Source organism: Ursus arctos, unplaced genomic scaffold, assembly GCF_023065955.2.
Source record: "Ursus arctos isolate Adak ecotype North America unplaced genomic scaffold, UrsArc2.0 scaffold_34, whole genome shotgun sequence".
In the NCBI taxonomy this organism is placed as follows: Eukaryota; Metazoa; Chordata; class Mammalia; order Carnivora; family Ursidae; genus Ursus; species Ursus arctos.
The window spans coordinates 12514747-12540827 of record NW_026623030.1 but is presented as its reverse complement, the minus strand read 5'-3'; the positions used below and the strand labels follow the sequence as shown (position 1 = coordinate 12540827).

The 26081-nt window shown below is 41.0% G+C and overlaps 1 protein-coding gene across 1 annotated transcript; it reads right to left on the bottom strand.

Annotated features, from left to right (window-relative positions):
• Positions 1 to 3849: 3849 nt before the first annotated feature.
• Positions 3850 to 25245, bottom strand: DRG1 (developmentally regulated GTP binding protein 1). The gene is made up of 9 exons (XM_026484874.4): positions 25073 to 25245; positions 24041 to 24164; positions 22036 to 22211; positions 15724 to 15793; positions 12259 to 12428; positions 9743 to 9873; positions 8231 to 8398; positions 7835 to 7957; positions 3850 to 4539 (listed from the first exon to the last, which is right to left on the bottom strand). The coding sequence occupies exons 1-9, from the start codon at positions 25112 to 25114 to the stop codon at positions 4440 to 4442; spliced, it is 1104 nt and encodes a 367-aa protein (XP_026340659.1). The 5' UTR covers positions 25115 to 25245; the 3' UTR covers positions 3850 to 4439.
• Between the last annotated feature and the right edge of the window lie 836 nt (positions 25246 to 26081).

Sequence of the window (26081 nt, the reverse complement as noted above, 5' to 3'; positions counted from 1 at the left end):
GCGAATGGCATTGTTGTGTTTATTTCTTCCTGAATTCATTCCTTCTCATTTATAACCAGCTGACCTGTGAGGTTCAGTAGGTTCCCTGAGGGAAGTGATCAGAAGTCTTAAATTTTCTTTACAACCCAGAATTGAACTCTTTATCTCATCTAGAAGGAAGCAGCACTGGCCGCCTTTTTTGAGCCCTGAAGACCCTAACGGGCCAGCTTAGGCTGGAGTGACCTTATAGGAAGCCTTGCGGTTAACACCAGCTTGTAATGTGTACTGTCTTACATTAAAACCACCTAGTAAAAACAATTTATTGGGTAATCATGTATACGGTAGCTTCTCCCAAACAAATCCACGTTTACTGGGGGAAAAGTGAATCATCTGTTGGCTTCCCGTTCTCCACCTCGAAGTCCTCTGTAAAGAACAACAGGACCTGAGAGTTCTCATTCAACCCATTAAGTTTTGTCATATGAAACTGCCCTCAAGACTGTGTTAGCAGACTCCTTATGTTTTGTGTCTCATTCCTCAGCTCACAATTATTCATTATTCACCTTAACTATATGCACAGCATTAGAACAGTATTCTGCCAGAATACTATAGCTATGGTCTTGAGTCCCCTTTCCTGACCGAAGGTTTTTCAGTCCTCTCTGAGGTGTTAACTTTTCTCAAACTCGTTAATTTGCCCTAGTTCTCAATACTTGTCCATGTAGTGCCATCAGAGCTACTCTGACTTGATGCTAGAGGGTCAAATACGGAGGTGGTTCACTAATTCACAGGTGAAGGTCAAGGTGACTGGATTTTGACTGCAAGGGTAAAAAATAGCCTGAGTCTTCAGTGTTAGGAGTGTTGCATATAAACGGGGAGCTGCCCACCCTTACTTACTACTGCCAGGAACACAAGAAACGAGGTTGCCCTTCAGCAAAACCTAGCTTTGTGGACTGAACATGAGGTCTTTGTCTTCCTGGTACTTCAACTTCATTAGCCCAGGCCCCCATGGGATTTGCTCTTGGGATTCCTTAGCTTTAGAAATAAAGCCTATGTTCAGAATTCTTGCAAATGCTTTGTTTCCACAGGTAGAAGCTGGAAAGCAGTCTCAAGTAACAAAAGAACACAGATGCCTGAATCCAGTTCCACCTGTCCTGTGTCTTCCCTCACTTCCTTCCCCTTCGTGTTGAACCAAGAGTTGTAGGTGTTCGGTGGGAAGAACTGGGCTGGAGCTGCCAATTTTCAGGAATTTTCAGGCTAAAAGCTGACAGGACCAAAATGAACAATGTAGGCACCAAGCAATGGGCAAAGCCATTTGCCAGTGGTTGATGAGACCGAGCCAGAAGGAAGTAAGGGAGTGCTGCAGAAGGCAGATGATAGATTTTAAAACTATTTTGCTGTAGGGGAGGGAGTGGAAGCAAAAGAGGAAGCTAATGCAGTCTTCCAGGAGCTAAGAGCCTGATAAAAGGGTCAGGGCAAATGGAAGTGATGTCTCTGCTACCAGGAGGGGTCATACACGGAACAATTTTGGGAAGTCTAGAAGGCATGAACAGAGTTTAGTAGCAATCAGGACTAGAAGGATGTGCAACACAAAGGTCAAGAGAACCATGGGAATAAAAGATGCAGCACAGGGAATATGGGCAATGGTACTGTATGGCGTTAGCTACACCTGTGAGCATAACATGTAGACTTGTTGGATCAGCCCTTGTATACCTGAAACTAATGTAACATTGTGTGTCAGCTATAATTAAAAAAAAAAAAAAGCTAAGGATGTGGAAGGCAGCCTCAAAATAAAACAGGAACACCACAAAGAACCTCATGGAAGATCTACCTTTAAGGAGGGTGGTCAGGAGAGGAAAGAATTAGTGCCTCCCAAAGGAAGCAGCTGAGCAGCCAGTACTCGAGAAGTCAGTGCAACCAGTAAGAAGTGGGGAAAAAACTGGCTAGTACAGCCAACCCTTCTTCAGGAGATAGCTACTGAGTATCTTTAAGCCAGGCTCTACCAAGAAGAGTAGCCAGCTCCACTGGCCCTTCTTTGTAAAGGACTGAGATGAGCACAAACCAAATCCAGGAATGAAGATAACTGACAGGAGTAAACTCTTATCTTCAAGAATTCTGTTCTCTTTACCAACAGCTGATTCAGGAATAGGCTTGTGACCCAATTTAGGCCAGAAGACCCAAGGACACATTGGGCCGTTTCTGGCAAATAGCTTCCCAAAAAGGTAAGCATCAGTCCTCACTATTATCCTCTGGAAGTAAAGCCGGGGACTGCAGCAGACATTCTGCTTGTAAGGGAAGCCAGATGCTCAGCAAAGCCAACCAACTGCAGCGGACAGAGCTGACTGATGAAAAAATTTGTATCTCCAATGGCATTACAGCTGCCATGAGCCCATCTGAGCTCCGTTAAACTTATGTCTGAGATAAGTTTCCTTCCGCTTCAGCTGGTTAAGTGTTTGCTGTTAAACACAGTTAAAAGTATGCAAATGGCACAAAACAGTGAGTCTGTTAAGCCGTACTAAAAAAAATCAGGAAAGGGGCACATGGCTGGCTCAGTTGGTAGAACACGCAGCTCTTAATCTCAGGGTCATGAGTTGGAGGCTCACACTGGGTGTAGAGATTGCTTAAATAAACAGACTTTAAAAAGATCAGGAAAGAAATGGAATGTGTAACCATACAGGAAATTCGAGCCATGCTGTGACAGCCAAACCACTGTAGTCTTGGAGTCCATGAAGAGAAAGCCTTTACTACAGGAATGCCCCTCCTTAGCAGCCCTACCCCAGACAGCATTCCTTTCCCAGAACCCTCAAGTCTGAGCCCAAAAGGGAAAAAAAGGAAAATAGTAGAGTAATGCTCTCCTCAAGCATCGGGGCCAAGCATCGGGGCCACTGAGAGGGGGAGAGGAGGATTCTGAATGATGGAAGCAAGGCCTGTTCAAAGCACATCCTGAGGTCTTGCTCAATGATGTGAATTTGAGCAGGAGGATTTCCCTGAAACCCAGTATTTGCTCTGGCTGGAGAGCAAACCTTGCTGGAAATCCCAAAGCTCAGAAAGCCAATGTTTCTCTGAAGAGCTGAGGTAGGCTCTAGATTTTGACCTCTATCATGAATGCACCAGTGATCTCAAGGTCTATATTCTACAAAGTGACCAGGATACCAGGCTTATCTCCTGGGTCTGGAGACAATTCTAAGTCCAAGCTCCTGAAAGACGATCAGAGAAACAACTGTTACTAAGGTGGCATGAAAAACAAATACTGGAAAAGGCTAAGTCATATGTGGATAATCCCACATCCCCATCTGTCACAACCTGCTAGAAGCTCTAGCTCACTTCATCTAAAATCAAACTCTGTCTTCTTGCAAATCTGTTTCCATTCCTAATTTTCTCAGGGACTACCCTTCTCTATCCCTGTAATCCATATTGAAATAATCTTTGTCTTCTTTTTCACCAAAGAGGAAGTCAATCAATTACCAAGTTTAGACTTCTGTGTACCTACATAACCACACCCTCCCTGTGCCATTATTCCCATTAACCCAGTCTACCGCACAAAGATTTTTGCCAATTTCCCGGTATCGGGTGATCCCTCTATATTCCTGTATTCTCAGCCCAAAACCTCTCATTATGTCCTCAGTACCCTCTTAAGTAGTCTTGACCCCACCTTTCCTTCTAACATCCCACCTCCATGCGTCACATGTATACACACAAACCTGCTGCTCAGGTCAAGGAAAGGGACCAGCGATAACAGCCAACATTCACTAAGCTGCTATGCCAAATACCATGCTAAGTATTTTACAAGTACCGTCTCCTTTAATACTAACAGTCTCCACTCTGGAAGGTAAGTGCTACTACCATCTCCATGTTACATGAGGAAACAGACAGGTATAGAGGTTGTATAATTTATGCAGGGTTTCACAGCTAATTAGAAGTGGCCACGCAATTCAAACTCTTGATGTGTCTGGATAGAGTACTTTACTCAACTGCCACACGACACTATCCCCCACATGGGCCAGCCTTGCAGGGCATAATCAGTTACCTTACATCATGTCCTTCCTCTTTCCAGTATCATCTGCGAAAGACCACTTGAGTAAAGGCCACATAAAGTTGGAAGGGTTCCCCATGACTAAACATCAAATAAGATGTTGCAGTCACACTGTTATCCATTTCACACTTAAGACCAAGCTCCCACGTACCCTTTCTGCAAATGCCTCAATACCCATCCTCATTTAGTCCATCCCAAAACAAACTCTGACAATGACACATGAACTGCACATAGCTGGCTCGCCTACCAGGTCCTTTATGCAGTTGAATTTACAAGGTGACACTAAGTTAAGACAAGTAAAGTTCCAGCTTGGGTGCCTTCATCTTCCTCCCCTGAATCCTGATCCAATGGCTGCCAAAGCTAGGAGGGTAGGGTGCTTGATCATGGGAAAAGCTGCTACAGTTGGCCCAGCAGATGGGCAGAGGGGAAGGTTTCATTTCTTCACAATCTGAATGACATCCTCGTCCTCCAACGTATGATCTTTACCCACTTTTTGAGGATTGTGTTTCACAGACAGACCCCAGACCAGAGCGCTGTATGGAAGGGAAAAAAAAAAAAAGTCAGTGTAAATAATCACCTAGCTTCTACCCTAGCTATGTGGGTGCTACCTTTCTGCTTAGATTTAGCATTCCATCTTTTAAGAACCATAGGCTTGCAACATCCTCTCTCCCCCGTCAAGGACCACATTCAAAGCCCACAGGCGTTAGCTTCCCCAGCAGTATGGCACAACGGAGCCTTCACATACAAAGTGGCAAAGACTTCTGGAAGTTGTGTGGTTCTTCTTGTTCCAGAGCCAATTTAGGAAAGTCAAAGAGAAAAAACACAAACAAGAAATGTGACAAGACTAGTTTAAAATTAAAAGGAAGAAAGCATGGGTTTGTTATAGAAAAGTACTCTGAAATAATTCAGATTAGAAATTGAGTCTTACAGTGTCAGTTATAGATTGTTACAGAATACCAGTTTTTATTGGGTCTACTAAAACCATCAGTGGGTACTAATAAATATAGAGCCTCCCTCCTTACTCATGCTAGGAAAATTCTCTCTCCCTCCCAAGACACCATAATTGGTATGTTCTGATTTTTTGGAATTTACAAAGGTAATTTTTTTTAAGATTGTATTTATTTATTTATTTGAAAAACAGAAAGTGAGCAAGAGCACAAGAGCAGGGGGAGGGAGAAGCAGACTGAGCCAGCCGGGCGCCTCACGAAGGTAATTTTTATCTACAGACCTCCAATACTAAATGTATGTTGTGCTAGTGATGGAAAATGGTGAAGACACTGAGACCCGCCTCACAAAGGCTAGGAACTATGTACCAAGGGATAGAAAATAGCGGCCACATTACTGCTACTGTATTGCCTTTGCAACAAAACATCTTTAAAAACCTACGCTCCAGGGCATCTGGATGGCACAGTCGGTTAAGTGCCCAACTCTTGGTTTCGGCTCAGGTCGTGATCTCAGGGTCATGGGATAGAGCCCCACATAGGGCTCCACACCCCTCCAGCCTCACGTGTGCGCTCTCTCTCCCTTTTTCTCTCTAAAATAAATAAATCAATCCAAAAATAACCTATGTTCCAAAAAGAAATCACTGAACAAGATTTCACTTTGAAAAAAAGACAACTATAACAGCATTAGTAAAATATATATAATTTTCAAAACACTAACAAGATAAATGCAAGGTAACCATTTTATAATCTTAAACTAGAAAACTAGTTTGTTTTTTTAATTATAAAGATGATTTATTTATTTGAGAGAGAGCAAGCAAGAGAGAGAGAGAGCAGGGGAAGGGGAGAGGGGAAAGGAGACTCCCCGCTGAGCAGGGAGCCCAACACAAGACTCAATCCCAGGACCCTGGGATCATGACCCGAGCTGAAGGCCGATGCTTTACCGACTGAGCACCCAGGTCCCCAGAAAACTAGTTTTTAGCGATCATATTCAGTGTCTGCAGCAACATCAGTGCCTCCCATTTTGTTGATGGCAGTGTAAATAGGTCCAGCTCTTTTGGAGAGCAATGAAGCAAAATATATCAAAGGCCATATTATCATAAATCCTAGATTAAAGAAATTAAAAGGTTTGTGTATGAACACAAGAAAACTATGTAAAGTAGCAATAAATAGGAAAAATGTGGTTATAAAAATGTGAATCTTGTAACAGAAAACACATAGTACAAGATCAAAGAACATGTGCGTGTATTCAAGGACAAACGGAATGTAACAAGGACAAATGTTATAATTTGTAGGTCTAACGCTGAATTTTTTTCTATTAAGATGGTTTAAATGCTATTTGTTCCATAATTTAAAAAAAAAGGAAAATAGTGACCAGATAAAATTCTATTTGCTTTGACAGGTCTTTCCCCCAAAATATTTTTCTCCCTTCTCATTTAATTCCCTTGTTAACTTATAGTTCTAGACACAGAACAGTGTTCTGCCACCATGGAAGGCAAGACTTACAAAGAAATCTATGAAGTTTGAAAAAGGAAAATAATCTAACTTCACAAGACTCTCCTTCACTGATTCAAATATATGCCAAAATGTACAGGTCTGAAGATAGTGGAAATCAGCACCTGCACGGGGAAACAGTTATTTTGGATAAAAGGAATGCGAAGTTTAATAAAGGCCTTCACTCTTCCAGTATTCTTAGGATCAGAAACAAGTATTTTTTTAAAGTTTTTACCTTAATTCCAGTTAACAGTGTTTATTATATTAGTTTCAGGTGTACAAGATAGTGATTCAACATATATCACCCAGTGCTCATCACAAGTGCACTACTCCTTAATCCCCATCACCTATTTAACCCATCCCCCCAACCACTTCCCCTCTGGTAACCATTCGTTTGTTCTCTATACTTAAGAGTCTATTTCTTATTTTCTCCTTTTCCCCCCTTTGCTTGTTTCTTAATTTCCACAAGAGTGAAATCATATAGTATTTGTCTTTCTCTGACTTACTTGACATTATACTCTCTAGCTCCATCCATGTCATTGCAAATGACAAGATTTCATTCTTTTTTATGGCTGAATAATACCCTATTTTATGTATATACACCACATCTTCTCATCAACCGATGGGGAAAAAAATTGTTCTTGACAACTATACTATAGTTACTTGAGCTGATAATGTTAGAAAAGTGGTAAGGGATATAAGGAAACTCTTTGCACTATTTTTTCAACTTTTCTGTAAGTCTAAAATTAGCTCAGAGTGCCTGGGTGGCTCTGTCGGTTGAACGTACGACTCTTGGTTTTGGCTCAGGTCATGGTCTCAGGGTCGTAGGATCAAGCCCTGTGTCAGGCTCCACACTCAGTAAGGAGTCTGCTTGAGACTCTCTCTGCTCCTGTCCCCGCTCATGGGTGCACACACACTCTCTCTCACACACAAATAAATCTTTAGAAAAATAAGATAAATAAAATTAGCTCAATTAGCTCAAAATAAAGATGTTAGAACATTTTTTTCAGCCTGTATCAGCAATGAAAGTATACTAAGGAGAATTAGGGGCATTTACCCATGCTTAAGGTTTAGAGGTGGTCTCAGTACCCACTGGAGGCCAGTATGATGCTGGCAAGAAGAATTAACATTTGTGTTTGCCAAGAGGAAGACCAATTAACAACAGAAAATCAGAGCCCTGTGTACTGTCAGCCCATCCGACCTGACAAGGCTTCTAGAGCTCTTCCTGCTCCAACTTGGCATGGTTTTAGGAAGACACTGCAGAGTTCTAACCAAACAAGCATTTTAGCAGGCCCCCTGATGCCATTTTCTTTAATGCTAACCTAAGAACTGCTAGTTAGTAGAATCAAGAGCTCACAGGGAAAAGGCGGCACTACATGCCCATGATACTTACTATTTAAATTCTTTGATAAGATTTTTGTGAATCTTCATGCAGAAATCCTCCACTGTAGTCCTGGAGTAAGGCAGCACCACTGGGGATGTATAATCTGGCAACTGGCCTTTGGGTTTGGTGTAACTAGAACAGAGAGGGAGCAGAGGTTGCCTACTTCTTGGAATGTTTCATGTATTGAATGCAAATCAACCCTCCATCACCCCTGAAAAGATGAGACACAGATAACCTCCAATTAAGGAAGAAAGTGTCCTCAATATGGCCTAGCAGATGACAGAAATTAATTTGTTTATATCTCCAAAAAGAGACAAATTATGTCAATGAGCTCCAGAGAAGTATCATTTTAGGATAATCTGGTTTAATTCCTACAGCAAAATGACCCCTTCCACTAAGACTTACATCCTCACTAGTTTCAGATAGTCCCAGATCTTTTCCAACAGGTCATCAAAATTCCAGCGGTGATGGGCAGAGATGGGTACACAGTGAGGCACCTTATAGATGATATCCAATTCCTCAATGGAGATTTGATCAATCTTATTCAACACGTAGATACAAGGGATATAAACTCTACAGAAGTAAAAGAAAAACAGGACATTAGTCTGGAGCCGTCAACAAGGCTGTCAGTGTGATTATCAGCATCCTCTCGCCCAGGACCCCAAATCAGAGACTCGCAAAACGTAAGAGGCAGACCAACCCCTCAACCCCGCCCCCAAAAGGCTTCCTCCCAAAATAAGGTAGAATGTCCAAAAACTGAACTATGAGTTGAGAAGTAACAAAACTCAGGCCCCAGTATGAGCCATGCAGCTGAGAGGCATCACAAAGGAACACAAGCTTTGGAATCACACAGACTCAATCTACTCCCAGCTCTGTCATTTCCTGATCTAAATCCCCTGGGCAAGTCTCAATTTCCCACAAATTGTTTTATGAACTGTAAATGTAAATATATTTTTAATATATTTCATGATAGGGGCGCCTGGGTGGCGTAGCCGTTAAGCATCCGCCTTCAGCTCAGGGCGTGATCCCGGCGTTATGGGATCGAGCCCCACATCAGGCTCCTCCGCTATGAGCCTGCTTCTTCCTCTCCCACACCCCCTGCTTGTCTTCCCTCTCTCGCTGGCTGTCTCTCTGTTAAATAAATAAATAAAATCTTTAAAAATATATATATATGTATGTATATATATTTCATGATAAATTTTAAAATAAAAAACGTAACATCTAACAATGTCACAATCCTAATGTCCATATCAATATGGCAGCTAAGGTTACTAATAATTTATAGCAAGCCACAACTTTTCAGGCTTCAATTGCCTCACTTATACAATGCCTAACTCAAAGAACTGGCATTTGTTTTCAAATGAGAATCAAATAATTCCAACCAATAAACAGGAACAAATGAACAGGAAAGCAACTGAACAATACTATGCTCAAATGCCAGGAAAAAGTTTAACAGTGGCTTATGTTTAATTTAAAATGTTAATAATAGTAATTTTTCATGGAATAGGGCTTCAGCTACATACCTTTAGGTTACCCTTAGAACAAATACAGCCCAGCATGCTCTGAGTTCTATACGACAGCCTATAGGATTTCTCGGATGGATTAATTCTGAGAGAGCAGACTGAGAATTACTCTCTTCCACCATCATATGACACAGCAGTTCAGAGAACGGCCTAGTTCTCAGCAAGTAATAGAAATGGAGAATTTGACCATCATAATCAAATTTCAGAGGAAAGAAGAATGTTAGAAATCAAAACCAACCCTTCAATTTACAGCTAACAAAACCAAGGTCACTATTATTTGAGACAGTTGCACAGCCAGTTAGAATCAATGTCTTCCAGATTCATAATCCAATACTGTTTCCACCACAGGCTTCAAATTCAAACTCAGGCACCAGACTGTATACTTAGTCAGTACCTGTTTCCTTCCACCACATCAATGAGGTCGTCAGCTGTGGCATCACTACGCAGTGTCACGTCAGCATTGTGAATTTTGTATTCAGCCAGAATGCTCTTCACAGTTTCAGCATCCAGCTCACTCTGAGGGCACTGAATGTGCATGAAGACAATGACTGGTTACAGAGCAAAAACAATCTCCCAAAAATATCCACCATTATACCTGGATAATTCTAAAGTACAAATTCATTTCTAAAATCTGTTATTCTCGATGAGAGTAACTGGCTTTTATTAGGAAATACTTAAAAACTAATAATCTTTCCAACCTCAAATGAAGGTGTTGTGGACTGAATCACTCCCACCCAAATTCATATGTTGAATTTCTAACCCCAGTATCTCAGAATGTGACTGTTATGGTTAAAGATAGGGTCTTTAAAGAGGTGACTAAGTTATAATGAGGTCAAATGGATGAACCCTAATTCAATGTGAATGACATCCTTACAAGAAAGGGAGATTAGGATACAGACACACAGATGGAAGACCAGGTATAGACACAGGGAGAAGACAGCCATCTACAAACCAAGTAGAGGCCTCAGAAGAAACCAACCCTGCTCATACCTTGACCTCAGATATCTAGTGCCTCCAGAATTAAGACAAAATAAAGTTCTGTTGTTTAAGCCACCCAATCTATGGCACTTTATTACGGCAGCCTTAGCAAAGAAAGAAAGAATACTAAATGTTCAAATTCAAACATTATGACAGGATAAGAAAGATCTTCTGGGCAGGACAACTTAACTCTGAGCTAGTCATATCATCTGGACCTCTAGAATGTTAAATGTTGTAGTAAATTCTCAGTCCTCAATTCTATGACTTAGAAGCAAGCAGAATTGGACAGCTGATCACTCCTCTAATCTGAAACAGTTTCTTTACTTGGCTTCCAAGATTCCAAACTCTCCTGGTTTTTCTCCTTCTTTGTCTAAAAAATCATATTTGCTGATTCTTCCCATATCCCAACCTATAATCACTGGGGGGGGGGGGGGGCATAAGGCTCAATCCTTGAACCTCTTTTCTATTTATATTCATTCCTAGTTATCTCAGCTAAGTTCATGGCTCTAGAGTTGCTATCCACTAAATTTATACCTCTAGCCTAAATAATTCCTCATATGCCTATTCGATGGTAATACTTGGGTGTCTAGCATCTCAAACTGTATATCCTGATCTTCCCCTCCCCTCCAATCCTATCCTATTCAAAGTCTTACCATTTTAGTAATGAGAGTCTATTTTTCTAGCTCAGGAAAAAATCTTATAGTTATCTCTCTCACAACCCACATCCAATCCAGGTCTAATTCCTACCAGCTACTTTCAAAATGTTTTGATTTGATAATCAACCACTTCTCATCTCTCCCACAGTTATAAAACTCTGCTCTGAGAGAAACATCACTTCTTGATTGGATTATTGCAATTACCTCTTAAATGGCTTCTTTGCTTCTGTTTCTTCTGTTCTTAACCCAATCCAACCTGATCTCAACAAACAGCTAGACTGATTCCACCAAACCTAAATCAAATCATGTTCACTCCATAGATGGAACCCAACCAATAGTTATCCATCTCCTGCAAAGTAAAAGCACATATGGCCCTATGCTATGACTTCATCTCTTACCACTCTCCTACTTGCTCACTCGGCTCTTCCCCAAACATGCAAAGGCATGCTGTACCTCAGGGCTTTGCAGCACTGGGATGTCCCTCTATATGGAATTCTTCCCCAAGATATCCCTTTTGGGGGCGCCTGGGTGGCACAGCGGTTAAGCGTCTGCCTTCGGCTCAGGGCGTGATCCCGGCGATCTGGGATCGAGCCCCACATCAGGCTCTTCTGCTATGAGCCTGCTTCTTCCTCTCCCACTCCCCCTGCTTGTGTTCCCTCTCTCGCTGCCTGTCTCTATCTCTGTCAAATAAATAAATAAAATCTTTAAAAAAAAAAAAAAAAGATATCCCTTTTGTTAAGTACTTCATGTCAACTCAGTGAAGATTTCTCTAATTAACTCTCCCACCAGCACTCTCTATCCCTTTTCCTAGTTCATTTTTGTCCTTAGCTTCATCATCATCTAATATAATGTATTAACTCATTAATCTTGTTCACTACTTTTCCACATAGAATGTAAGGAAAGAGATTTCTATTTTGCTCTCTCTTCCAACCTACCCCTCTGCCCAACAAGAGCCTAAAACAATGCTTGGGTCATGGTAGGCACTCTATAAATCTGTGTTGAACACAAGATATTAGCAGCCATCTACTTCATGTAAGCATTAAAACTGGTCTATACTCCCATACCACACCAAATAAATAACCCAAAAGAAGAAATGAAGTTAAGTCTGAGATTGATTCCTGTCCTACTCTGTTAGTCACTGCAAGGTCACTGTGCCACCTCTGTTAGTGCTTGCTGGCAGGAGCCAGGTAATTTCCAAAGGTCAGTATCCCTGTGCTTCAATCCACTCTCTACCCCAGTCCCTTCAGCAGCCTGCCCCCATATCACCTCCACTTACAGTGGCCGTGAGATTAATGCCTCCTTTATCCTTCTTCTTAAAGCCAATGTTGGGGGGTTTGCTGTTCAAGCGAATGCCAAAGCCTTCCAGCTCATTTTCAATTATCTTTTTATGTCCCAAAGGTTTCAGGACATCCAGAACAATCAGGATCAAGTTACATGTTCGGGCCACTGAAGAATGGAAAAAATAATTTATATCCAAGCAAAGCTCATGAAAGACTTAACTAAGCCAAATACTCAAAAGCTGGGGTGCGGGGTGGTGGCGTTCCATTAAGACAAAGGATTTTTTAATAAATACACAGACACATGAAGTTCTTAAGGTTACTGAATTCTATGCCAGAAGTCAATCTGCAATGTATGCCTGGTTTTCCACTGGTATATCTAGATGTGTTAACTTCTAGATACACTAGCAGAAAAACAAGTCAGAATGAAGGTAAGAACCGAGCAATAACCTAAATCCCTGAAAAAGTTCAGAAAGATTTAAAACAGTAAGATTCTAAAAACATAAGACTATCTGCTTGGCACATTTTTAGTTAACACTATTATCAGTGTAATTATATATATACACACACACACACACATATATATAACACATATATATGTGTGTGTGTGTGTGTATATATATTATGTATATATAAAATCAGTGTAATTTACAAAAAAAAAACTGTATCCACATTAAGCATATGGTCTAACGACAAATGTATATACCTGTGTAACCACCACAGGCAAGCAAGATAGAGAACATTTCCATCACCTCTAAAATCAATCTTCCCCTTGATTCCCATTCAACCACTGATCTGCTGTCACCATAGGTTAGTCTGCATTTTTAAAAAATTTCATATAAATCGAATTACACAAAATATAGTCTTATGTGCCTCACTCTTTTAATTTAGCATAATGTTCCTGATATTCATCCATGAATAACTTCTAATACATAATTGTATAAATAGCTAAGTTAGTAATTCAATATAAGGGTAGAACAAAAACACTTTCGAACATGAAAAAACAAAAATTTACCTATCATTCATCCTTTCTCTGGAAGTTTACTAAAGCATGTGCGTCAGCAAAACATGAAAGTGAACCCAAAAAAGACACGGACTCTCCAGGAAGCAGGATCCCACACAAAAACAGAGAAGAAAGTCTCAGGATGATAGCCAGGCAAAAAGTCTATACTCCACTAGCCATGGGGATATGTAAACTAATAAAAATGAAATAAAATTTGAAATTTGGTTCCTCAATTGCACCAGGGTCATTTAAAGCACTCAATAACAACACATGCCTAGGGGCTACCATACTGGAAAGCACAGATTCACACCATTTCCTCTACTGGACAGTGCTGATCTAGAAAGCAACCAATCCAGATTACTGCAAGAAGACAGGGTACAGGAGAGTACTGTCAGGGTTGTGAGGGAAAGAATGAAATCAGTAAGACTGTATTTGGAGCTATATTTAACTATCTAGAAAACTGACTGATAGGCATTTGATCTGTTAGAACATTTGAAAAATATTAGCAAACACAAAGAAAGTAAATAAAAACAAAACAAAAAAGAAACAATTATTAACTCCATGAAAAACAAATTTCAAAAACAGATGTCAAGAGAAAAGAAACCACGTCATAATATTCCACTTATCTTAGCACTGAACAAAAGTTACACATTCGTTACATAATAATGTAAACTATGACTGATAAGTTAACTAAAAACTGTGATATAATTTATTTGAAAGAAAGGACGGGGCAGCACTAGCTGGCTCAGTCAGTGGAGCATGTGACTCTTGATCTAAGGGTTGTTTAAGTTTGAGCCCCATGCTAATTAGGTGTGAAGATTACTTAAAAATAAAAAATTTTTTTAAATGATTTTTTATTATATTATGTTAGTCACCATACAGTACATCCCCGGTTTCCGATGTAAGGCTCGATGATTCATTAGTTGCGTATAACACCCAGTGCACCATGCAATACGTGCCCTCCTTACTACCCATCACCGGTCTATCCCATTCCCCCACCCCCCTCCCCTTTGAAGCCCTCAGTTTGTTTCTCATAGTCCATAGTCTCTCATGTTTCATTCCCCCTTCTGATTACCCCCCCTTTCTTTATCCCTTTCTTCTCCTACCGATCTTCCTAGTTCTTATGTTCCATAGATGAGAGAAATCATATGATAGTTGTCTTTCTCTGCTTGACTTATTTCACTTAGCATTATCTCCTCCAGTGCCGTCCATGTTGCAGCAAATGTTGAGAACTCGTTCTTTCTGATAGCTGAGTAATATTCCATTGTATATATGGACCACAACTTCTTAATCCAGTCATCTGTTGAAGGGCATCTCGGCTCCTTCCACGATTTAGCTATTGTGGACATTGTTGCTATGAACATTGGGGTGCATATGGCCCTTCTCTTTACTACGTCTGTATCTTTGGGGTAAACACCCAGTAGTGCAATGGCTGGATCATAGGGTAGCTCAATTTTTAACTTTTTAAGGGACCTCCACACTGTTTTCCAGAGTGGCTGTACCAACTTGCATTCCCACCAACAATGTAGGAGGGATCCCCTTTCTCCACATCCTCTCCAGCAAGTGTTGTTTCTTGCCTTGTCTATTTTTGCCATTCTAACTGGCGTAAGGTGGTATCTCAGTGTGGTTTTGATTTGAATTTCCTTGATGGCTAATGATTTTGAACATAAAAATAAAATTTTTTAAGAAGAATGGGAAAAAAGGTATAGAAACTCTCTACCATAACATGAAACCAGCAGATGATATCTAAAATTAATTAATTAGGGGCGCCTGGGTGGCACAGCAGTTAAGCGTCTGCCTTCGGCTCAGGGCGTGATCCCGGCGTTACGGGATCGAGCCCCACATCAGGCTCTTCCGCTATGAGCCTGCTTCTTCCTCTCCCACTTCCCCTGCTTGTGTTCCCTCTCTCACTGGCTGTCTCTATCTCTGTCGAATAAATAAATAAAATCTTAAAAAAAAATAATAAAATTAATTAACTAATAGTAAAATAGCAATATAAGCATAATACTTGAAAATATGAAGGTAAATAACAGAAGGAACAGTTGAAGAGATGATAATAGTTGCCTATGGGGAATGACAGTGGAGGTGAGGAATGGTGGAGTAGCAGATTGTTCCAATTTATGATGAGCCTTTTATAATATTTTACTTCAAGTAAAAGAAAAGAAGGAAAGGCATGGGCGGGAGTCAGGAAACCCAAGTTCTAGTTCTGAATTGGCCACAACCAGTGCAACAATGAGCAGAAGCACTTCACTTCTCCCATCCTTAGTGTTTCTTCTCAAATGGAGATCTGGACTATTACTCTCTGAGGTTCCTTCACATTCTGACAGCTACTCCAATAAGAAGTCAGGTAAAACTAGGCCCTTCATTGTGGTAAAATCTCTTAAGTCCAACAGTCCCCAACTAAAGGAACACTACCCAATAAAGGGATGATATCCCATGATGGTGGCCCTGGACCACTCACCTGCAATGACTTGACGGCCTCTACCTTTCCCATCCTTGGCACCCTCAATGATACCTGGAAGATCCAGGAGCTGTAAGATTAAGGACAGGGTAAAGGAGAGAGGGGGAAAAGGAAGTCATGAATCTGAACAGATCAAAAAGAATGATTTATTTTTCAAGTATCCAAAGTATAAAAGATCCAAATCCACCCTTCCTTTTAAGTTGAGTGTATACTACTTTTACTATGCATTTAAATGTCAGTTTTTATATACTTTTTTATATGCAAGTTTTTTATATACTTTACCTAGTTTAAAATGCCTAACAACTCTGAGATAAAGATATTAGCTAAGGTTCACAGAGGTTAAATGATTTGCCCAAGACCACAATCCTAGTAAATCAAAAAGATTATAAGTCACATTTTGAGGGCCAAACCCATTATTCTACATTAATATCTTCTAGGGGCGCCTGGGTGGCTCAGTCGGTTAAGTGTCTGAGTCTTGATTTTGGCTCAGGTCATGATCTCAGGGTTGTGAGATCGAGCCCCAAGTTGGGCCCAGAGCCTATTTAAAATTGTCTCTCTCCCTCTGCTCCCCACCACCTCTCTAAAATAAATAATATATATTATATATGTATTATATATTTATATATAATATTAGAAAATATCTTCTAATATTCCTTCTTTTCAGAAGATTGAGCCTCCATACCAATTCCTTACTGTAGATAATAGCTGAATCTTGATATTCACATGATACATACTGAGAGCGTTGCAAATCCTCCAAATTCCCCAATTCACAAAAATTTCTGCAGTCATTCTTAACCAGGAGAGCACAAAATAATCACCTGTAAAACCATTAAAAATGCAGATATCCAAGCCCCATCCCTACAAATTCTAATTTAAAAGGGCAAAGTATGGTTCAGATATTGATCTGTACTTCAAAAGGCTCCACAGGTGACTCTGATGTGTGTCCCCAATTGAAAATGACTGCTTAATTGCCCAGAAAATGCAGTAAAGGTAAAACTTCACAGAACTCATAGTGTATGTACATAACAGTGAGAACATAAAACCCAACTTCATAGCACACAAATCAAATGCACATCTCAGCAAAATTACGAACTATTAGTTATAAACCCTTAAAGAGTCCACTGAAAACAGTTAAGAGCACATATAAAATCTGAAAATATCAAGGGTCCACTATATGGCCAATATTGTATTATCCACATGAATGGACAATGAACAGAGTGGTAACTTATCAAAACATCATTTAAAACCAGCCTTTGCTATAAGCCTATCTGACATTATAAAAATATACTTCACATTAAATAAACCACAATGGGGGCGCCTGGCTAGCTCAGTTGGAAGAGCATGAGACTCATGATCTCTGAGTCTTGATGAGCCCCATGATGGGTGTAGAGATTACTTACAATGAATAAATTTTAAAAGTAACTAAACCACAATGAAAAAGAACTAATTCAGGAGGTGTTAGACAGTTCAACTTTTCCTTTCAAGAGCCTACTCAAAGTTCCTCCCTATTCTTCACTACATAATAAATAATGTTACATCCTCTAAGACTAACACAACACACCAAACTGAGCTACCCTTTTATAATTTATGTTGAATACATCAGCCCTGACTTGGAAACTTTAGTTACATTGATTTACAAGGCTACATAGGAAGGATTAAGCACACCAGATCTTGATTTCTAAACACCATTTTCCAATAAAGGAAACTAGAGCTCCTTCAGAAGTGGTTGATTTCAGGCCTGGAGCAGGGAAAAATCTAAGATTAGCATGGAACATCGTGTCATGCCAAAAAATAAGAAAGTACTCACAAAAAGATGGGTATGGAAAGTACAGGGGAGCCAACCTGAAGGAATTCCTAATTGTCAAAGCTGGAACAAAACGAGTAATAAAATAATGGCAGTACTGGATTATAACCCACAAAATAAAACAAATATCCACAAGCCCACATTGACACATATTATTGGATAAATAAATGAAAGAACAGCTCTTCCAAATAGTAGAATTCTAATAACATGTAGTAAGAGAAGGGGCGCCTGGGTGGCACAGCGGTTAAGCGTCTGCCTTCGGCTCAGGGCGTGATCCCGGCGTTACGGGATCGAGCCCCACATCAGGCTCCTCCACTGGCAGCCTGCTTCTTCCTCTCCCATTCCCCCTGCTGGTGTTCCCTCTCTCGCTGGCTGTCTCTATCTCTGTCAAATAAATAAATAAAATCTTTAAAAAAAAAAAAAAACATGTAGTAAGAGAAAAATAAAGAATCACCATTAGGCAAGAAGCAGAGTACTAACTGCTGCAGACAGGATCCAGATGGATACTAAAATGAGTGGGCAAGTTTGAGAGACAGGATTTGTATCTTCTCAAAGTACCGCTCCCAAGATATTTAACTACAAAAAGAAAGATAATAATTTTTTTAAAAAGATAATAGCTTTACAGTAGAGAAGTCCTGCAGATACCACCAACTAATGGAGGTCAACATCACCAATCAAGACATATAACATCATGGGGGCGCCTGGGTGGCTCAGTCATTAAGCGGCTGCCTTCGGCTCGGGTCATGATCCCAGGGTCCCGGGATGGAGCCCCACATCAGGCTCCCCACTCAGTGGGAAGCCTGCTTCTCCCTCTCCCACTCCCCATGCTGGTGTTCCCTCTCTCGCTGTGTCTCTCTGTGTTCAAAAAATGACTAAAATCTTTAAAAACAAAAACAAGACATATAACATCATGAATCCCGTAAGATGCACTGAGAAGGACACACCATCATTTCATGGTATTCTTGACAAAATACTAATATCTCCACCTAATTGTGAAAAAACATCTGACAAACCCAAACTAAGGGACATTCCATGAAACAACTCCTCAATACTCTTTGAGTGTCAAGGTTTTAAAGGACAAGACCAAGTAACTACTACAGATGGCAGGAGAATAAGGAAGAATGACTAAAAGCAACACAGGATGATCCCAGATAAAATCTTGGAAAAGGACGTTGGTGGGAAAATTGGTAAAAATTTGAATAAAGTCTGTAGTTTAGTGACTACTGCATCAATGTTAATCTATTCCTCATAATTCTTCAGTGATTATGTAGGATGTTCACATAAGGGGCAGCAACATGAGTGATACAAGAGAACCTGAAAATAATTACGTTGAATGAAAAAAGCCACCCAAAAAAGAGTACATTTATATTTACACATGGTCTTACTTCTGTAAAAATCAACATGTAAACTAATCTGTAGTGACAAAATGTAAGTAAGTAATTGCTTGGAGATGAAGGGGACCAGGAGGGAAGGGGCACGCAGAAACTTTTCACCAGTATATAGCTATGTCAACCTGTATACTTTATCTGCAGTTTATTGTATGTGAATTATACCTCAATAAGGATGTTTGAAAAAACAAAAAGTTCACCATCAATTGTTCCTAGAAACTAAGTCTACACTCTACTTCTTCAACTCTCCCAAAGATTCTATAATCTATTTCTAACACTTAGTAAATCCTGATCTGCTAAAAAATATATATACTACTTCTGCTAAAAATATACACACACACACACACATATATATTACATCAGCAAAAGGTTTTAGTGTATATTGAGCCTAGCTAATGTTCTCAAGAACCCAAAAAGGAAAATCCATCTGGAAAATCTAAAACTCTTAAACCTAGAATATGGCTATAAAAGACCATCTGAAAGAGAGAATATTACACTAAGAGAAAAGAGCACAGGCTTTCTAACTATCGCAACTGAAAACAGGGGGAAATTTACTGAAGCCCCTACAAAAGTAAAAACAACCTAAATTTAACTTTTCTTGACAGGGAAATATTTTTAAAGTTACATCAAACTATTTAAACGTGGCAACTAAATTTCAGACAATATCAGGCACGTTCAGGGTGCTATGGCTGTAGACATGGCAATTAAATTCCACTCAATAAAATAACCCATGCTTTACATATCTGAATTCCATATTACAACAAAGAGACAAGAACAAAATTTTTTTTAAATCATGAAACTGGAGGATTTTAAGAATTTAACATTAAACTAACTCAAACTCAAATGCCTTTAGAGGTTAAAGCAGTTAAACGTGCAAGGCAATTATTTATATAGAACAAAAGAAGTCCTAGGGACCCTAGCAAGGTGAAAATAAGCCCCATAATTTTTAAAACTGAACACCCATTCTGCAGGCTAATCTCTGCCTATGTGATACATCAGTTTGCTTTATAACAGCCCACTACTTAAAACACCTCCAGACACAGTGATTCATTACCTCAAGAGGTACCATTCCATTCTTAGGCACCTTTACTGTTAAAAACATCATCCTTCCTAACAGAAAACCAGAACTTTCCTTCCTTATAATGCTTATTAAATGGTTCTAATTTTGTACACCTCTCCCTCCATGTCACAGATAATGAGCACTCTGCCACAAAACAGCTACTTAAAAAACATTCAAGGGCGGTCATTTTCATCCTGTTATGTACACCTTAACTTGGTTTCTGAATAAAGTCGGGGCAGGGGTGGGAGGGAGAGGAGAGTACTAATAACATGTAGTAAGAGAAGGGGCGCCTGGGTGGCACAGAAAAGAAAGCATCGTGCAAAAAAGGGGGGAAAAAAAACAAACCCTAACATGTCAGGAGACACTGAAATGCATGCTTTGCGGGAAAGACAAGAAAAGAGAGGGTTAAATAGTTCTTTACTCTGATATACTCAAAAGCCCTGAAAGAGGTGTCAACAGCATCTCATCAGGGAAGAAGTTATCCTCTGAGCTGCCAAAACTGTGATTATCACCAAGGCTCTAAAACCAGATGGTATCAAGCAGTGGTCCAGATATGCTCAAGCATCCTCATTCTTTTTATATACATTTGGACATGGAGTTCCTGAAAGGTCCATGTCCCAACATGGTCTCCGCATGGGCAGGAAAATTGAAAATACCACCAGGACACTGGTCCCTTCCTACTTCAGATTAATAAAGAAGCACAAATGCACCTCACAACTCACTGTAGCTCAGCAAGAGGGAAAACAAATGCTTATACCAATAGTTTCCAAGCCATGAGCCAAGGTACTCTGGGGCACCACAGAGAACTTAAGGGTGCCAAGGGATACTCTAAATTTTCAAGAGGGACCGCAATTCTTGATATATGTCAAACAATGAAAGAACTAGTAGCTCCACATAGCTCACAATTTCAACATTACATCCCACTCTACACTGCTTTCAATTATGTCATATCCAAATCTTTGAGAAGTTAGATTTTTCATCAGTTGCTATAATAAAAAGCACCACACAAAAACCAATGTGGAAAAGGAAACAAGTGTGGTGGTATCCAATCTGATTCCAAGGTTTGAGAAGTTACGTGGTACGTAAGAGCGCACACATCCCACTGGTAAATAAATAACTATGGCTTTAAGGACATAAATACTTAAGCTGTTTGGACCTAACAAACAGAACCATTAGGTATTTCTTTTGGCCTGGGGCACGACAAAAAAAATTACTGGGACAAGAAAAGGACCAGGAAATAATTGCTGAAACACTAAGGGTGCTGTGAGCCAAGAAAGTCTGGGAACCTCCAGCCTAGATTTAAATGTCATAGAATTCAGAATCTTGCCTTCTTAGCTGTGCAGCCAACAAGAATATGACCCATTAAAGCTTACATTTGCATACACCCACTTTCATACCCAAAGGGACTCTTCCTTTGGAAGCCCTAAATCCATCACCTAAGAAAAACTTATGACACCAACTTCATTAGGTCTCACAGACAAGAATTATCTTCTAAAAAGGATCTCACCAAATAATACAAAAATAAAAAATAAAAGGATCTTGCTATTTCTTTATTACAAAGTTTCTGATGGTTCCTAGCTACATATAAGATAAAATTCAAATTCCTTAGCAGGCACACAAGGCCCTTCATAATTCAGTTCCAGCCTACTTTTCCAGATTCAGTTTCTACCACTCCTGTCCCACACCTCAGCTTGCACCCAAGCATGCTATTTACCATTAGGGCTACCTGAAACTGCCCTTTACCTTCTCTGGCTGATGAAATTCTACCTGAACTTCAACAACCACCTGCACTGTCATTTTCTACATAAAGCTTTTCTAGTCTTACCAGACATTTCCCCAATATCCTCAGGTGAAAAAGTAGTCCCTTCTTTCTCCGTGTTTTCACAAACACTATCCCACTGGGTTACTGTCTTTATGTACTGTTCTATCTTCCTTGCTAGACAGGAAGGGCCTAGTAGGTCAAAGATCAGGTCTAGCATACAGAGAGCTTCCAATAAGTGCTTTTTAAATGAATGAAAGAATGGATTTCTTCCCATCTGTGGCCTGCAGGCCTGACTTACCTGGATCTTGGCACCTTTGTATCTGATGACACCGGGCACAGTGGTCAGAGTAGTGAACTCATAGGCTGCCACCTCAGAATATACCCCTGCCAGGTTACTAAGCAGTGTTGACTTCCCCACTGATGGAAAACCCACAAACCCAATTCGAGCATCACCTGTCTTGGCCACATCGAAACCTAAAAAATCAATAAATATCAAAAAGAAGAGGAAAGTTATCTCTTGAAGTGTTGAGATTCATGAAATTTCTTTCACATTCTAGTAGCCTATCTATCTAGGACATATTTCTCCAACTTTGTATAATTTACCTCTCCAGAACTTAAGCACACAAAATAGCAATTAACACTGTTTTAATTTTTTTTAGATTTTATCTAATTATTTGAGACAGAGAGAGAGAGCATGCGTGCACAAGCGCGGGAGGGGGGGGGGGGAGAGGGAGAAGTAGACTCCCCGCCAAGCAGTGAGCCCCATGGGGCTGGATCTCAGGATCCTGAGATCATGACCTGAGCTGAAGGCAGATGCTTAACTGACTGAGCCACCCAGGCACCCCTAACATTGTTTAATGGAGTATTTATTTAGAAATTTTATTCCTCTACCACTTACACTATTACACACCTTTCTAATACCCGTAGTATTTAACACTCAAAGATTATATAATAATTGATCTAAAAATGGGTGGGTCGCCTGGGTGGCTGTCAGTGAAGCTGCAGCCAACTCTTGATTTTGCTCCGGTCATCTCAGGGTTAAGAGATCAAGCCCATACGGCTCTGCGCTCAGTGCGGTCTGCTTATCCTTGTCCATCCCCCCCACTTTGTGTGTGTGCACTCGCACATGTGCTCTCTTTCTCTCAAATAAATAAATAAAATCTTTTAAAAACGGGTTTCTTCAGGGGCGCCTGGGTGGCTCAGTCGTTAAGCGTCTGCCTTCGGCTCAGGTCATGATCGCAGGGTCCTGGGATCTAGCCCCGCATCGGGCTCCCTGCTCGGCGGGAAGCCTGCTTCTCCCTCTCATACTCCCCTTGCTTGTGCTCCCTCTCTGACTGGCTCTGTCAAATAAATAAAATCTTTTAATTAATAAATTAATTAATTAAAACAGGTTTCTTCATATGTGGGATATAAGAAACAAAACAAAAGCAAAAAGAGAGAAACAAAAAATCAGACTCTTAAACAGAACAGATGGTCACTAGAAGGGAGGTGGAGGGATGGATGAAATAGGTGAAGGGGATTAAGAGCCCACGTATTGTGATGAGCACTGAGTAATGTATAGAATTGCTGAATCACTATATTGTACACCTGAAACTAATATAACACTGTTAATGTTACCAGAATTAAAAACAAAATTTAAGTTAAAAAAAGTTTTTAAAAATAAAATAAAATAAATAAATAAAAATGGGTTTCTTCTTTGTCTTACAAACTCTAGGAACTCTGTGACTGACTGGATTTTCTTTTTTTTTTTTTTTTTAATAGCTGCAAACAACTTCAAAGCCAAATTCGTGGCCCTCCTCTGGGAAGCGTACAGACTTTATGACATTATTTTGGTCCTAACCTTATCTCTCTTGCTTCAAATTATTCTTCGTACCTTCACTTCCCTTTGCATCAATTTCCTTACTTATTTTTTACCTTGTTGATGTATGTATTTAGGTATTCCTGTAAGCCAATTAAAACCTATTTTGGATCAATATAGGATACACATAGGGGTGCCTGGCTGGCTCAGTTGGAAGAGCATGCAACTCTTGATCTCAAGATCTTGAGTTCGGGACACACGCTGGGCATAGGGATTATAAAAAAATAAACTTAAAAAAAAGGATATATATAAAACTCTAGTTTATCACTTAGACAACATTCATTTGCCTCTGAAACCAACAGAATAAACACAACTCATGAATTAAGGATTAGAAAATACAAACCTACTACTATTACAGAAATTTTAAAATTACTTTTAAACCATACACCTATATTATTTTGACAGAAATTACACCACAAAAATTTTTTTGAAGAAAAACACAAACCTTCTCCTGGCCCACCACCACCACCACCTTTTGGGGTAATGAGCTCTCTACGGAGCTTAGCAAGGCGAGCCTTAAGCAGCCCTAGATGGTGTGCTGTGGCCTTGTTCTTTTGAGTCCGAGCCATCTGAAAGGGAGGAATCACAGCCATAAATCAGAAGCAGTTCCTACAGGGTAAAATATCCAGAATGAACTCTCCCCCAACTGTGAATGATTTTTTTCTAGATCTTACCTAATGTCAATATACCCATTTTAGTCATACTTAAAAAAGAGTGAAAAGTCATTCTCTTCATTACCCACCCCATTCCTCTCATTACAGGGCGAACAACTGAGGCCCAAAGAAGAAACATGACCACGGTCATGGCAATCAGCATCCACAGATCAGACTAAAACTCAGCTGCGGAGTCCTTTTCTACTGCTTGTACCTGGTATGCACCATCTGATATAAGGTCACCACTTTCCGGATTTTAAAGAGCTCTGAGCACTTCAGACAACAGAATCACATAGTAATTCAGGTGGAATCAACAGCTACCGCACATGTTATCCCAGATCCATTCCTGGGAGCAATATTCTGGGAAACGCGGTCTTCAAAGTAGAGATTGAAGAAAGGGAGATGAGTTTTGGGAGATGATGAAAGATACTGAAGTGCGTGAGCGGGTCAGGGCTGGAGTAGGGGGGCGGAGAGGATTGTGTTGCTCACAGAAAAAGGAAGACTGAGAGGATCGATGTTCGGACAGGAACCGAACACGGAACGGGGTACCGACCAAGGAGCAGGAGTGTGGAACGCAGGCCCCGGCTGAGGGGAGTCGGGGGGGGGGGGCCTCCAGTGGAGGCTGAGGGAGGTCGGGGAACGCAGGACCGGGTAGAGGGGGACGCGGGCCCGTACTAAGCGGAGTCGGGGGACTCGGGGCCGGGCTGAGGCGGGTCGGAGAAACTGGGCCGGTCCTGATGCAGCTCAAGGGAGTACAGGCAAGAGCACCGCTACCTAAAAAAGAACACTCCGAGGGACAGTGAAGCGCCAGCTCTGCCCATTACCTCGGCTTCGATCTCCGCGATCTTGGCTAAGGTGCTGCTCATGGTGGCGAGTCACGGCGGGGTTGGGGGGAAAGCGTAGTGGCCTCCGCACGGATTACCGCCCCTCAGACAACCGCCGGGGGAACCTGCCAAGGCCAGGAAGTCCTACGCAACGCGCAAGCGCGGTACTTCCTATTTCTCGCGAGAGAGCTCAACTCGCGGCTCACCGCGAGATGTACAGCTTGGAGAGGTCTCCTCCCCCTCAACCAACCCCGCCCCGTCCCGCGAGCCAGCGCGGTGTCATAGAGCCCGCGGGAGTGGGGGCCAGAGAGGCCGCCCGGGTCTGTGCCTCCCCGAGCGCGCGGAGGGTCGCGCGCCGCTCGGCCCCGCCCTGCCGGACCTGCGCCCACGCACTGTTCCGCGCCCGGCGCGTGGTGTGTGAGGAATGGTGTTTCGTTACTGCCGGCTAGACCCGCAGCCTTCCGACCTAGGGCGTGAGCTAAAAGCGGACTCGAGCTGTCTACTCCTTTTCCTCGCCAGCAGCGACGGGTCCAGAGGCCCCCTTTTTCACAGCCGGGGAGACACCGCGGCGACTCCTCGGCCTCCTGGATTGAATAGAGACTAATCTTCAGCCTGTCTGGCGCATTTGAAAAAAGAAAATGCCTCCTTTCAATCACTCAAAACTGTATTTAGGTGTCTGTTTTATCCCCCAACCCCGAGTACTGTGCGTGGCACGTGGTGAGCCTGCAGTAAATGGGTGATTGGGTAATTGCCAAAGAACCAGTGTTTGCAACATAGGTTGTAATACTGAAAAATTTGAAGCTATGTTAAGGTCCATCAGTAGGGAAATGGATAAATAATGGTACCCCTATGCTGTAAAATACTATTGCAACCATTAAAACGTTGATCTGTGTGGTCTGACTGGAAGAATGTCCAGGACATATTGTTTAAAAAAGAACAACTGCACCTATGTTGTGATCCCATTTCTTTTATTTTTAAATGAGTTGTTTATACAGGTGTACTTGTATGA

What these genes read in the sequence shown, in the direction of transcription:
- DRG1 (XM_026484874.4), bottom strand. Translation starts at nt 25,114, where the DNA reads ATGAGCAGCACCTTAGCCAAGATCGCGGAGATCGAAGCCGAG. An exon ending in GCATTAATCTCACGGCCACT is followed by an intron (nt 9,874 to 12,258) that starts GTAAGTGGAGGT and finishes ATGCACATTCAG; the next exon opens with TGCCCTCAGAGTGAGCTGGA. An exon ending in GATGTGGTGGAAGGAAACAG is followed by an intron (nt 8,399 to 9,742) that starts GTACTGACTAAG and finishes TTACTTCTGTAG; the next exon opens with AGTTTATATCCCTTGTATCT.